General features: G+C 39.6%; 2 protein-coding genes across 2 annotated transcripts; one reads left to right on the forward strand and one right to left on the reverse strand.

Moving 5' to 3' along the window:
- Positions 1–1829: 1829 nt before the first annotated feature.
- Positions 1830–2621, reverse strand: LOC114510641 (NADH dehydrogenase [ubiquinone] flavoprotein 2, mitochondrial-like). The gene has a single exon (XM_028529181.2). It carries the CDS (start codon positions 2619–2621, stop codon positions 1881–1883), a length of 741 nt encoding a protein of 246 aa, XP_028384982.1. The 3' UTR covers positions 1830–1880.
- A 395-nt stretch (positions 2622–3016) lies between these two features.
- LOC114510642 (vomeronasal type-1 receptor 4-like) lies at positions 3017–5359 on the forward strand. The gene has a single exon (XM_028529182.2). The coding sequence runs from the start codon at positions 3062–3064 to the stop codon at positions 4001–4003; it is 942 nt and encodes a 313-aa protein (XP_028384983.1). The 5' UTR covers positions 3017–3061; the 3' UTR covers positions 4004–5359.
- Positions 5360–13791: the final 8432 nt, after the last annotated feature.

A 13791-nucleotide genomic window follows, 5' to 3' on the forward strand; every position in this document is an offset into this window, starting at 1 on the left:
TAGCACTGGCTTTTCAGATATTTACAAAAATGAAAGAATCTACCTGTGAAACTGTGTGACCCTAATGCTCTATTTGAAAGGGATATTTTTTAGAAGCTTCTGCCTTTTTTTCTATGATGTTGTTCTGCCTCTGCTTCAGATCACTATTGAAGGTCAATATGGATAGTGCATATTTTCCTACAAAATTCCTATATAAGTGGACATTGACTTGAGCAAGTGAGAACAATGATATCCAATGTTCCTTAGTGACACTATGTTTTCCTTGTTACTTGTTTCTCTTATTAAATCTTTCTCAGATAGTTTGACTCAGTTCATTTCTCTGTTCCAAATATCAACAATGCTGCTGTTCATTTATAAGAAGATTAGGCAAGAACTCACTTTGGGTAGAACTTCCCAATGGAGAAGAATGTTCAGTGAGACACGCATACTTGCCCTTACCCCTCAGGGGTCAGACCTCAACACCTCCTGCTCTCTGTCCCCCACAGAGATCCTGTCTGCTCCTGGGATTATGGAAAGAAAGAGCCTCTCACAAACACTCCAATAGTCTCCTAAGAGATGCTAGTGAAAACTTGGGGTCATTCTTGGTAATTAGCAACTAGAAAGAAACTTTTCATAAATATACTCAGCTCCCAAGCCTGTCAGTGCCAGGGCTGCTACAGGTGAAGTGATAATTGCAGTTCAGAGGGGAGGTGAGGTCACCGAATCACAACCCATATCTCAGGGTCTGGATGCCTTCCTGTTTGTACTGACAATGCTGACTTCACAATGAGCCAGTGTCCAGGCAGCAGGAAGAAGTCAGTGGGTTTTCTCTGTATCAATCTGAAATGTAGAGACTGTAAGGGAAGGTGTTGCATCAGAAGTCTGGGTAAGTAAACATACTGCACAAAAGGATCTTATGTGAGTGAACTTGGTCCAGCATCAAAGCCACAAAGACAAAGGAAAAAATACCTGAGGTTTTAGTTGAGCAGTTAAAAAGAGATGGGTCCTGGACCTGCTCTAATCCCTGATGGCTTCTGATGTGATATAGTGCGGTTCTCACTCACAGTCATGGTTGTGTTCAATATAACAATCATGATCCCTGATTTTTAATGTACTTAAGAGCTGGAGTTCAAAGTCATTTTCTATTCAGAGGAACTTCCAGAAAACACAGACATAATTATCAGATTTCTAAAGGGGCTCTCTAATACCTCCATGCTTTTCAATCTATAGGAATCATCTGACCATGTGCAGAAAGTGTGTCTCAGAGCATTTGCTGCAGTAGAAACTTTTCGCTAACTCTGGGTGTATATTGGGCTTAATAGATTTCATCCTTGTGTCTCTATTGATTATGAAGAGACTATTGTGACTTAAAGTTAAGGAAGCAGTATTTTTAAAATGTTTATAAATTTCAGTCATTATCTTCAGGCTCAGATGTATCTTGTGACATTTCTGCTTCTTTAAATATAATACCAATCCAGAAAAAGCATGTCATTAAAAATGAACGTCTTACCATTCATTTTTCATGTGTCTTGTATTTTTGTATTTTGAACACAAATGTAGAATTACTGTTATTTTAGTTAACTTAGATCTTAATAAATAGGTATATGATCTAAAAATACTAATATTTTGATTGTACCACACACTGTTTACCAAATATCAAAGCCTCCTGTCCCATAGTTTTTGAGATTCATATAATTGTACTTTTGTTCCTGGAATATAATCTAATGAGTTTTCTGAGGCCATCTAATATTTAGCTGGCCTTGTGAACTTGTAAGGGATAAAGAAGTTGTTTCATGTGTGGTTTTGATAGCAGTGACTCATATTTTGAAAGCATTCTTTTTTTTTTTTTTTAGAAGATTCATATTTTATTTTCAAGTGACATATTTACAATCCAATATAAATTAAAGGCCTCCTTGCACACCAAACCCAGGTCCTTTGGGTGGTTCAGTCAAAGAGGTGAGACCCCCAGCTGGCTCACAAGAAAACCGTCCACTCCTTGGCCCAGGTTTTGGAGTTTTGCCAGCCTTGAGCTCATCAATAATTTCTTCAATATCCTTAGGTGTCAGATCCTCATAGTAGTTGTCATTTATTTGAACCATTGGTGCATTTACACAAGCCCCTAAACATTCCACCTCTATAACAGTGAAAAGTTTGTCAGGTGTAGTCTCCCCAACCTTTATTCCAAGCTTTTTCTGAATGGCTTCCAGTATGCTGTCTGAGTTTCGAAGCATGCAAGGTGTAGTAGTGCAGACCTGAATGTGATACTTTCCAACTGGCTTTCGATTATACATTGTATAAAAAGTTGCCACTTCATAGACTCTCATTGGAGGTACTTGTAAAACTTCTGCAACCTTGTTCATAGCAGAGATGGGCAGCCATCCATTCTGCCTTTGGGCTAAATCCAGGACTGGAAGCACAGATGCTGCTTTATGCCCTTCCGGATAGTTTTTTACAATTGCTTCTATTCTCTTATAGTTTTCTGGTGTGAAATCAAATGGAGTATCTGGGTTATTCTCAGGAGTATCTCTGTGCACAAATAAGGCTCCTCCAGCTCCATTTCGCACAGCTGTCTTATGCAAATTCCTTGTATGTCTTCCCCACTGGGCGGTGAGGCCAGCCGCCCGGCCCGGAGTCGAAAGCATTCTTGAATGGCTACACATTCAACTCTTAGAAGCCAGCAAAACAAAGTGTAAAAAAAAAAAGTCACTAAATGGCAAAGAAATTTTGTCAATATTTCATTAAAAACTGTTGATAAGTGAGCCCTGGCTGGCATAGCTCAGTGGATTGAGTGCAGGCAGTGAACCAAAGGGTCACCAGTTCAATTCCCAGTCAGGGCACATGCCTGGGTTGCGGACCAAGTCCCCAGTGGGGGTCACATGAGAGGCAACCACACGTTGATGTTTCTATCTCTTCCCTCCTCTCTTCCTCTCTCTAAAAATAAATAAATAAAATCTTTAAAGAAACTGTTGATAAGTGGAGAATATTGGAGTTCAGCTGGCATGATACATGTGACTTATGCCTCATTCTCGTGCAGGATTCTCTTCATGTCAGAAGAAAATATTGGTCACTGAGAAGTGATGAGATGACCACCAGGGCCTTGGCAGCTGGAATGATGCTTTTACTACAGACTACAGTTGGAGTCTTGGGGAATTTAGCTCTGCTTTACCATTATCTCTTCCATTATTTCACTGGGTACAGGCTTAGGCCAACATATTTGATTGTCAACAACCTGATGGTGGCCAACACCTTGGTTCTGCTCTCTGGTGGAATCCAGTTTACAATATCATGTTTTGTGTGGACTCACCATCTCAGTGATTTTGGATGTAAAATTTTTCCCTATTCATATGCAGTGGGCAGAGGTGTCTCCATTGGTACCACCTGCCTCCTGAGCATCATCCAGGCCATCACCATCAGCCCCATGAAATTCAGGTGGGCAGGGCTTAAGGTGAAAATTTCAAAGCACATTGTTCCTACAATTTTTTTGTACTGGATCCTGCAAATGTCGGTAAATGCTGTTTTTCCTATGTTTATATTTAGCAATTTGAGCAACAAAAACATCACAAATACAAAACATTTTGGATTCTGTTCAGCTGTTCGTCATGATAAAACAAGGGACTCATTATATGCAGCATTGTTAACATTCCCTGATGTTGTATGTCTCCTGCTCATGCTCTGGGCCAGCAGTTCCATGGTCTTCATCCTGCACAGACATAAGCAGAGGGTCCAACACATTCACAGAACCCACATCACCTCCCAATTCTCCCCTGAGTCCAGAGCTACCAAGACCATCCTTCTCCTGGTGAGCACCTTTGTCTTTTTGAATACCCTTTCCTCCATCTTTCATATTATTTTAAGTATTTTTAATAATCTGAACTGGGTCATCTTGAACATCAGTTCATTACTCTCTCTGTGTTTCCCAACTGTCAGTCCCTTCCTGGTCATGAGTGGTGACTCCAATGTCTCCAGACTCAGCTTTGCTTGGATAAGGAATGCAAAGTTCTCTTATCTTAGGAGAAATACGTAAATTGTATGTACATGCACAGTGTTCATTTGGTAATTCACTCATCCTCTTCAGCATCCTAAGTACCATTAGGAATGCCTTACAAGGGACTAGTGCACAGGACATGGTGAGCATCTTCAAAGTCAACAATGTTATAATAGTAAATATAATGACATATTATAACTGTCTTGTAAATACTTCCTTGATTGAAGTTTCCCCATGTTTGCCATGGAGGATTTCAGAATGGATGCAATATAAGCATTAGGTCCTGAAACCCTCTAGATGTTATGGAGAAGTCTTCGAGTGTGTAATTTGAGTCTATCAAACTACATTTTCAAGAAAGAGCAAGGCAGGGAATTGTAAGAAAAGGTACATGAAGATGGAACAGCAGGTCGCAGGTGCCTGCTGAAGCTGAAGCCATTGGTACTCGAGCAAAATTCAGATCCCGAGGAGAGCTTATGGGAGCCTGACAGCACTGGAGAGGTGGTGGGCATTTGAAATATGATGTTATGAAGGAATGGCTTGCTCACACATATTCAGGTAGATATGGCCAGATTTAACTGGAGGGGTGAAAGGAGGGCAAAAGATTACTTACATTTTAGCTGATGTTGAAACTACATTAGATGAGTGCGACAATTTCAAAAGATGTGTATTGCATGGAGTGGGACTTGCAGAAGGCAGATGTTTTGTGTGTGTGAAGAGAATCTGGGCACTTGGTTGATCTGGAGGTGCACACTCCTGTCTCTAAAGTGATGACACTAATTCATGGTGGGGACTTCCATGAACTCGAGAGGAGTGTATGCAAAGCCACTAGTAAGGAAAGACAAGAATGTATTCCATGTATGTGGAATTTGTGGGCCTTTGATTTTCAAGAAATAAAGTGGTTATTTCCTCAATCTTAGAAGAGGTTTTTAGATAGTATTCTCTGTATGTGCATTTTGAAGCCGATATAAAGTTTTGGAATTCAAGATATTGAAAAAGAAATTATTTTGACATAATAGATACATTTATTGAAATTCGTACCACAATTTTAAAAAACCCAAATGTTTAGCTTATGTGAAACACTGCAATACATACCTCAAAGAAGAACAAGTTTTATAGAGATATACACATACTTATTGTGTGTATGTACATGTGTCTATGCCTGTGTGTGTGTATATATATGTATATATGCACATATAAAGTCATTCAACATATTGGAAATTTGTACATCAACAAAAATTTAAAATTGTTCTCATTACAATGACAATTCATAAAGCATTTGTAGCTCAATGTGTATATTGCCATTCTAGTCATTTAATTTTTGAAATTGCATAAACATTTAATTCTATTAGTCAGCCATATCCCTTGAAAATATATATATATGACCATAGTAAAAAATGTTTTTTAAAGGAGTAATTTGTCTATTTAATATGTTTTATATATTTTGGTATTAATAGATAATATTTTCTTAAAATATCTACATTAATTTCTTTTTTATTAGTTATAAAATATAATTACATATTTTAACTCTACATTATAATTCTAAATGATAACACCTTTTCTTTGAAAGTTGCATACTCATTATTTGTTAGTTTCTAACTAGTGGAGGGGCTGAGAAAAAAGGAGAAAGAATTGAGGGACATGGACAACAGTGTGGTGATTGCTGCAGGGAGGGGGAGTCTAAGGGGACTAAAGGGTAATAGAAAAATACAATAAAGATTGAATTAAAAAAATAAAAAGCTAATTACACAGTGTCATTTCCTTTAATCCTATTAAATGCCAACTTTACAATATGAGGACATTACAACACTAATATATTCACCAAATCCCATCCCTAATATTTGTGATACATATTTTAAAAATTTAAAGAATCACACACAAGTCATACGTGAGAGCTGAACAACATTTCACAGAATGAACTGGCCTGAGTACCTGGGCATCCTTTCCAGAGGAAAACGTAATGCCCAGGTTGCAATTTGGTCCCCAGTTGGGGTCACATGTGAGGGGAGAGACCAGGGATCAATTGATGTCTCTCTCTCTCAAATTGATGTTTCTCTCCCCACTGTTTTTCCCACCCTTCCCCTCTCTAAAAATAAATAAAATCTAAAAAATATATAGAATATTGTCAGACCCCCAAGCATCCTCTGTACCCTGTCACTCCTCCCCAGGATAAGCAATGTCATAGCATGTGTCATTTCCTGTTTTGCACTTCATACAAAGGCAATCGTAGAGCACTAACTCTTTTATATTTAGTGTCTGTCATAATTTATATTGTTGATGTATTGATTGCTGCATGTTGGTATTGATCATTCCATTGCATTGTTCTATAGGATTCTATTTTGTAAATATTAAAAAATAATTTTTCTATTCATTGGCTTACAGGTGGTTTTCAGTTTGGGACTATTAGGAATAATGCTGGTATATAAATTAGGGACATGTTTTGGTAACACAGTAACATTTCTGTAGGCAATATATGTGATCGATAATTGTTGGGTGACAGTTATATCTCTCAGCTCTATGAGGTAATGCCAGAGAGGTTTGGAAAGTGTTTGTATCAGCTTCTACATCAAACAGCAGTGTAAGATATTTTTGGTTATTTATATCCTGGTTAACACTTCTAATTTTACATCATTTTCATTTTAGACTTCTGTTTTGTTTGTGCAGATACCAAGTAGTGCTTTTAATTGCATTTTTTGATTATTATAAAATTTGAACTTACTTCACATACTTATCAGACACTCAGCAACATCATTCTGAAGTACTTGTTAGTTTACTTTGTCCATTAATTGTTTTGTCTTTCTCTTTTTGATTTATAGTTCTATATATCTACTGACATGATTTTTTTCCTGGTACTCTCATGCTTTTCCTTTCTCTGCACACATGTCTGTGTTTGTGTCTCTTTGTGTGTTGATGAAAAAAATTTTAACTTTAGCATAAGTTGATATATCCTTTTCAAGAAAATAATGATTCTGTTTAAGAATTATTTTCTGCTCTGACTGGTGTGGTTCAGTGAGTTAGGCATCGTCCCACAAACTGGTTACTGGCCAGGTCCCTGGATGGTGGCATGGGAGAGGCAACTGATAGATGTTTCCCTCATACATTGATGTTTTTCTCCCTCTCTTCCTCCCTTCCTTCCTCAATCTCTAAAAATAAAGAAATAAAATCTATTTTAAAAAAGAATGGTTTTCTTACTGTAAGACTACAGAAATATTCCCCCTTTGAAAAAAAAACTGTAGAGCCTTAAAATTGACATCAGCAATCCATCCGGAATTGATTTATTGTATCTGTGGATAGAGAATTCTTTTTTTCCTAATAAGCTATCAAATTTCAATGCATGAACAATATGCAGTATATTCTATCCCTTTTTGCGGGGGGGGGGGGGTTGTAGAAAACAAATACACAACTTGGAATGGATTTGACGCAAATTGTGCCATAAGCATATTTTCTTTTAGTGGCTCAACAAAGTTTAAAAAGCAAGTAACAATAAAAGAAAATATTTCTGATATGGGACCAGCAGTACAAAAAATAGTGTACAAGTATCTGAATAGTTTGCTCATTTTGCAACAGTGCAAATATTAAGTACATATTGTTGTCTATCCATAGTCCACACAGAGTCACAACTTCACACTTCAACAACAACATGCTAACACTTCCCTAAACAAAACTACTTCAGAAAATGCATAACCAAAGGGAACCCTAGAGCACTGTTGGTGGGAATGCAGACTGGTGCAGCCACTGTGGAAAACTGTATAGAATTTCTTCAAAAAAGTTAAAAATGGAACTGCCTTTTGACCCAGTGATGGTTGTTTTGAAACACCAATTCAAAAGAACATATGTACCCCATGTTCAAAGCAGTGCTATTTACAATAGCCAAGTGCTAGAAACAGCCTAGGTGTCCATCAGTAGATGAGTGGATCAAAAAATGGTGGTACATTTACACAATGGAATATTATGCAGCAGAAAGAAGGAACTCCTACATTTATTTTGTGACAGCATGGATGGAATTGGAGAATATTATGCTAAGTGAAATAAGCCAGCCAGTGAAAGACAAATACCATATGTATCTTACTTATTAGAGGAATCTAATTAACAAAATAAACTAATGAGCAAAATAGAACCACAGACATAGAAATATGGAACAGACTGACAGTGGCCAAAGGGGAGGGGAAAAAGGGGGAATGGAATCAAGAAGGTGAAGGGAATAGTCAAAGAACAAGTATGAATGAACCATGGACATGGACAACAGTGTGGGGACTGACTGTGGGAGTGGGGGATTGGTTGAGCAGAGGAGGGCAAAGGGACAAAAATTGGGACAACTATAATAGAATGACAATAAAAGAAGAAAAAAGAAAATGCATAACTGGCCCTGGCTGGTGTGGCTTAGATTGAGTGTTGGCTTGCAAACCAAACGGTCACTGGTTTGATTCCTAGTTAGGGCACATGCCTGAGTTGGGGCCAGGTCTCTGGTTGGGGGCATGTGAGAAACAGTTGATCAATGTTTCTCTCCTCTTTTTCTCCCTCTCTTCCACTCTCTCTAAAAATAAATAAATAAAATTTTAGAAAAAAACTTAAAAAAACGAAAGGCATAACTGAATGTTCCCTCAGTTTGACCAATTCCATCTCAGTTTACATGTGTATAAAAGGGTTTAGATATGCCCAGAGTAAGTCACATGCAACATGTTACTTGATCAATTTTGTGAAATAAGATTTCAGGACAATGACAGTAAGATAAGGAAGAAAACACTGAGAATGAAGTCCTAATTATTATATGTGCATATTTTTTGACAAAGGGGGAAACCTTTTACAGATAACTTACAAAGAAAAGGTAAATTATTTTTGTACAAAAATACTTAACACATTCTATACAGTGTCTTCACTTTGTTGTCATCATTTCTAAAACCTCTTCATAGTTTACTTGACCATCACCATCAATATCTGCTTCCTTGATAATTTCATCAGCCTCTTCTTAATCTGGAATGTTCTCTCTTATGCTCTCGCTTTCATTGCTTATTTAGGTTAGTATTCCCTCCCCTTGGATCTGTCTTTCCTGTGAAGTATACTGGTCAATCTGCACCCTTCTTGCTTCTTTCAGTCTCTAACAATCCCCCAGCACCACACAACCAATGGCAGTGTTGGCATCAAAAATCTTCAGTGGATCTTTCTACTCAATTATCTCAAATAGTAAAGGGAAAGGTGCACCCCATTGAAACACATTTCTTCGTGAGTCTCATTTTTTTTTTACCTCTTGTATCACCTTCTGTTGCAGACGATTGGGCAAGGATTTTTGTATGAATAGCCTTGGAATATGTAATAGTGTCTGACTTGGACAAGAGCAGATGAATTTCCTGATCACTATAATAAAGATAATGAGTGTCTGTGAAACAAAGGTTGGGCAGGTGTACTTGGAACCCACTGAAAGAATCGGGGTTTCTTAGGCTTTATGTTCTCTAGCTGTGACACAAGCCTATTGTGTGTGCAGCACCTACCTGGACCTCTTTACATGTACCCCTGGGGCTGGGGGAGCCATGGGAACAGATGTGAACACAAAGCTCTTGCTTCCTGTTGTGTTGTGAATAATAATAATGTCTTTGTCTTAGTCCCAGGAGTTTCATGTCTTATTCAGCATCCCTGAAACAGGCAGGCTACCTTGTTGGTTTGCAAATGAGGTAAATTATTGACCTCTTCCTTCTCTGACAGTCTTGTCACTGAGGATGGATGGGGACTGAGCCCTGTATGAATAGCCTTTGTGTGTCTCCTTATAACAGAGGGAATTGGACTCAGTGAGACAAATGGGGCCTATTGATATAGGCCCCTGTTCAGCCTGCTGTAATACAATTCCACAGATAAGAGTGCCTGATAGCATGGATGTAACTGGAGAGCATTATGCTAAGTAAAATAGGCCAGGCGGTGAAAGATAATACCATATGATCGCATCTTTAAGTGGAACCTAATCAGAACAAACAAGCAAAATATATCCAGAAAATATAACATCGAAATTAAGAACAATCTGCCCTGGCCTGTGTGGCTCAGTGGATAGAGCTCTGGCCTGCAAACCACAGGGTCGTTGATTCAATTCCTGGTCAGGGCACATACCTGGGTTGCGGGCCAGGTCCCCAGTTGTGAGGGCTTTCACAAGAGGCAACCACACATTAATGTTTCTCTCCCTCTCTTTCTCCCTCCCTTCCTCTCTAAAAGTAAATAAATAAAATCTTAAAAGAGCAATCTGACAGTAATCAGAGGGGATGTGGGAGGGGATAATGGGGGGAAAGGGGGAAACATTTTTCAGGAACTGTAAAGGACACATAGACAAAACCAAGCAGGGGTAGAATCAGGGGAGGGAGGTGGGGATGTCTGGGGTGGGGGCGGGGGCAGTGGGGAGTAAATGTAGACAACTGTACTTGAACAATAAAATATTTTTTTTTTAAAAAAGAGTGCCTGATAAACAATTTCTATCTCGAAATTCTGGAGGCTGTAAGTCTGAGTTCAGGATATAGCACAGTTGGGTGAGAAATCTCCCCAGGGTGAAAAATTTGACCTTGTGTAACGGGAAAAGACACCGGCGTTCGGGCTGGCTGTCACTACCAAATCCAATAAGCAATGACAGTGATTGAATCTTTTATAGGCACTTTATGCAGATGGCCGGCCATCCGAGAAGATGGCGGGTTCATACCCTAACAAACCATCTTGCTCTCTCTTTCCCAGCCAGATCTTTTATAAGGGGGTTGGGGGAGGGCAAACAAGGTGTCAGCAAAAGCCTTTGAAATTCAACAGTTGCGTCCAAGGGGGAAGGGTAATTGCTTGCTTCTTCCTGATACAGACGTCTCCAAGAGGCCATCTGCTTATTCTTAGGCGCCAAGATAGGCCTTATCTGTAGTTACTGAAACAAAAACTTGCTAGATTTATGACTATTTACCTTAAGCTAAATTTTCCCAAGTCTTAAACCCCTATCACTTGTATCTTTGCAAAAGAGAAGGGATTAAGGGTGCTCTCTTTTTTTTTCTTTTTAAAACCACCGAATTTTTTTTATCCTCAAAAACATTTTTTATTGCTTTTAGAGAATAAGGGAGTGAAACACTGATGTAAGAGAGAAGCATAGACTGGTTGCCTCCCATACACACCCGGACCGGGGATCATATGGGTCTGGATTGGGGATTAAACCTGAAACCTTTCAGCTACAGGATGACACTCCAACGGAGCCACAGGCCAGGGCTCTCAATTAGGCCTCTTACTGAATGATGTCAATCTCATCCATAACTGCCCTCATGACCTAATCACCTCCCAGAGTCTCCACCTCCTAATACCATGACCTTGGTGGTCAGATGTCAGTATGTGAATTTTGTGGGACTCACACAGATCATAGCAGGACCGCTTGGGAAAAGGTAACATTCTTTTGTTTCTACATCAGTATAGGGATTACATGTGACATGCCTGTGCTTCCCCAGCCCCCTTAGTGCCAGAGATTATCCTAGTCAGTGAGGTCAGGTAGTGGAGACAAACTACCATCAACTGTCACCAGAGTGTGGCTTGAGTTTTTAGATCAAGTGCCACTTCTGATATAGTTTGTATTGTATGAATGATATTCTCTCTGTTGGCAGGTTGGAGTCCTGTATACACAGCCCTAATGGGCTATCACCTCTCTGCCAGTGAGTGAGGCTGATGTACCCTGATCATATTCAGAGTCCCAGTGACATTACAGTTGATTGGGACCCTATGAGCAGATGTACTATGCTCAGTCCTCCCAGCAGGGAAGAAATGTCTGTTGTCGCTCTGGCTCCCCACCATCTACAGGAGGCCAAGCCTTACATGAGATGGAAGGTGGCACATGTCTGTGAGTGTTGATTTTGTCATTTGGAGCCTCTAGCAAAGGCAGCAGGTCTCCTTAGAGAAGAGGGCACATTTGGTGATACCCTGACACAGCTAATAGGTACGCTTTATTTATTTTTTGACAGAGGGGAAGGGAGGGAGAAAGAGAAGAGAAAACATCAATGTGTAGTTGCCTCTCACACGGACCCTACTGGGGACCTGGCCTGTAACTAAGGCATGTGCCCTGACTGGGAATCGAACCGGTGACCCTTTAGTTCACAGGCCAGCACTCAGTCCACTGAGCCATACCTGCCAAGGCTAATAGGTACACTTTTGAAGGCAGTAATTAGCTTACTAATTGGGCCGTTTCAAAACTGAAGTATGATTTTTAGGAACATGTGAAACTCCGGCTTGATAAATAAGAAAAATTCAAACAAGTAATTCTAAAGATCAAAGTGGCTTTATTCAATGATTCATTAATCTAGCAACATCCCATCTAGCAAATAGATAGGAGCTCCAAAGGAGTACAGAAAAGGAAATATTTTTAAAGGTGGAAAAAGAGGAATCAGAAGAAGGAAATTTTTAGCAAAATTGCAGTTTTCAGCAAGAGGGAGGGATTGCCTTGTAAGGGGAATGGAAGGTGACAAATTTTACCTCACTGGTGCTGCCCAGGTAATTCCAGGTGGAGTGACCAAAGGTCAAATTCCAAGAGCCCTTGAAACTGCCATTAGATTAGGTATTGTGTCTTGTTTTGCTGATGTGGGGTTTCCTGCAAGTGACTCCACTTTGGACATGCTGTCTCCTTTTTAACAGGTTTGATATTACAAGTTTGGAATGACTTGACTTGGACTCCACTACTCACAAAATAGGAGGGGTCCAAAAATTCCTGCATTTCCTGCCAAGTGCACATTCAAGAAGGAAGCTAGTCTGGCCCAGCAGCACCTTGGCTTTACAGGAACAAGTGGTACCTGTCCTTTACAGAGGAAATTTTAAGTATCACACTGCAGCCAAAGCCACTGGCACTAGGAACCCCCATCCTCTGAGATTCCCCTAATTGAAGGGCCCTGGGTTACTGGTGATTTTTTTTTTTAAAGAATGCTCCAACATCTTTTATTAGATATATTAGGCTGAGCAATTCATTCATGTTGTAAAACAGTTTAGGTCTTATTTTTTTTTTTAATCATTGTTCAAATACAGTTTTCTCCTTTTTACTCCCAATCCAGTCCCCTCTCCCACTTCCCTCCCATTACCACCCTCCCCTTAGTTCATGACCATGTGTCCTTTAAGTTTGTTCCTGTGAACCCTTCCCACTGTCCCCTTAAATTCCTTCTACTCTCCCCTGTGGTCACTGTCAGCCTGTCCTCTATTTCAGTGTCTTTGGTTACATTTTGTTTGTTTGTTTTGTTATTTAGGTTCCTGTTAAAGGTGAGATCATATGGTATTTGTCTTTCACTGCCCAGCTTGTTTCACTTAGCATAATGTTTTCCAGCTCCATCCACTCTGTTGCATAGGGTAGGAGCTCCTTCTTTCTTTCTGCTGCATAGAATTCCATTGTGTAAATGTACCATAGTTTTTTGATCCATTCATTTACTGATGGGCATCTTGGTTGCTTCCAGCATCTAGCTATTGTAAATTGTGCTGCTGTGAACATTGGGATGCATAGGTTCTTTTGAATTGGTGTTTTAGTATTCTTAGGATAGAATCCCAGCAGTGGAATTGCAGAGTCAAAAGGCAGATCCATTTTTAGTTTTCTAACTGGTGATTTAAGCTGAAACCTAATGGTGCCCCGTGGGCTCAGTAGCTATTTTGTCTCACTGCCAGCTGTGCAGAACTGAAATCAGATATGGAGGTTCCCTTCACTGGTCAGCTCCCGGGTAGCTGGACTGTTGCCAGTGGTCCAGACATTTAGTTTGCCAATTGGAAAACTACAGATTGGCAGGTTAAGGACACCCTACTTTTGGGTTGTGAACTGTGGAAACTAATTGCAATGCTAAAATAATTATCTGGATTACTCATTTAGATGGTGA

The sequence above is a fragment of the Phyllostomus discolor genome, chromosome 12, assembly GCF_004126475.2.
Source record: "Phyllostomus discolor isolate MPI-MPIP mPhyDis1 chromosome 12, mPhyDis1.pri.v3, whole genome shotgun sequence".
NCBI classification, from domain to species: domain Eukaryota; kingdom Metazoa; phylum Chordata; class Mammalia; order Chiroptera; family Phyllostomidae; genus Phyllostomus; species Phyllostomus discolor.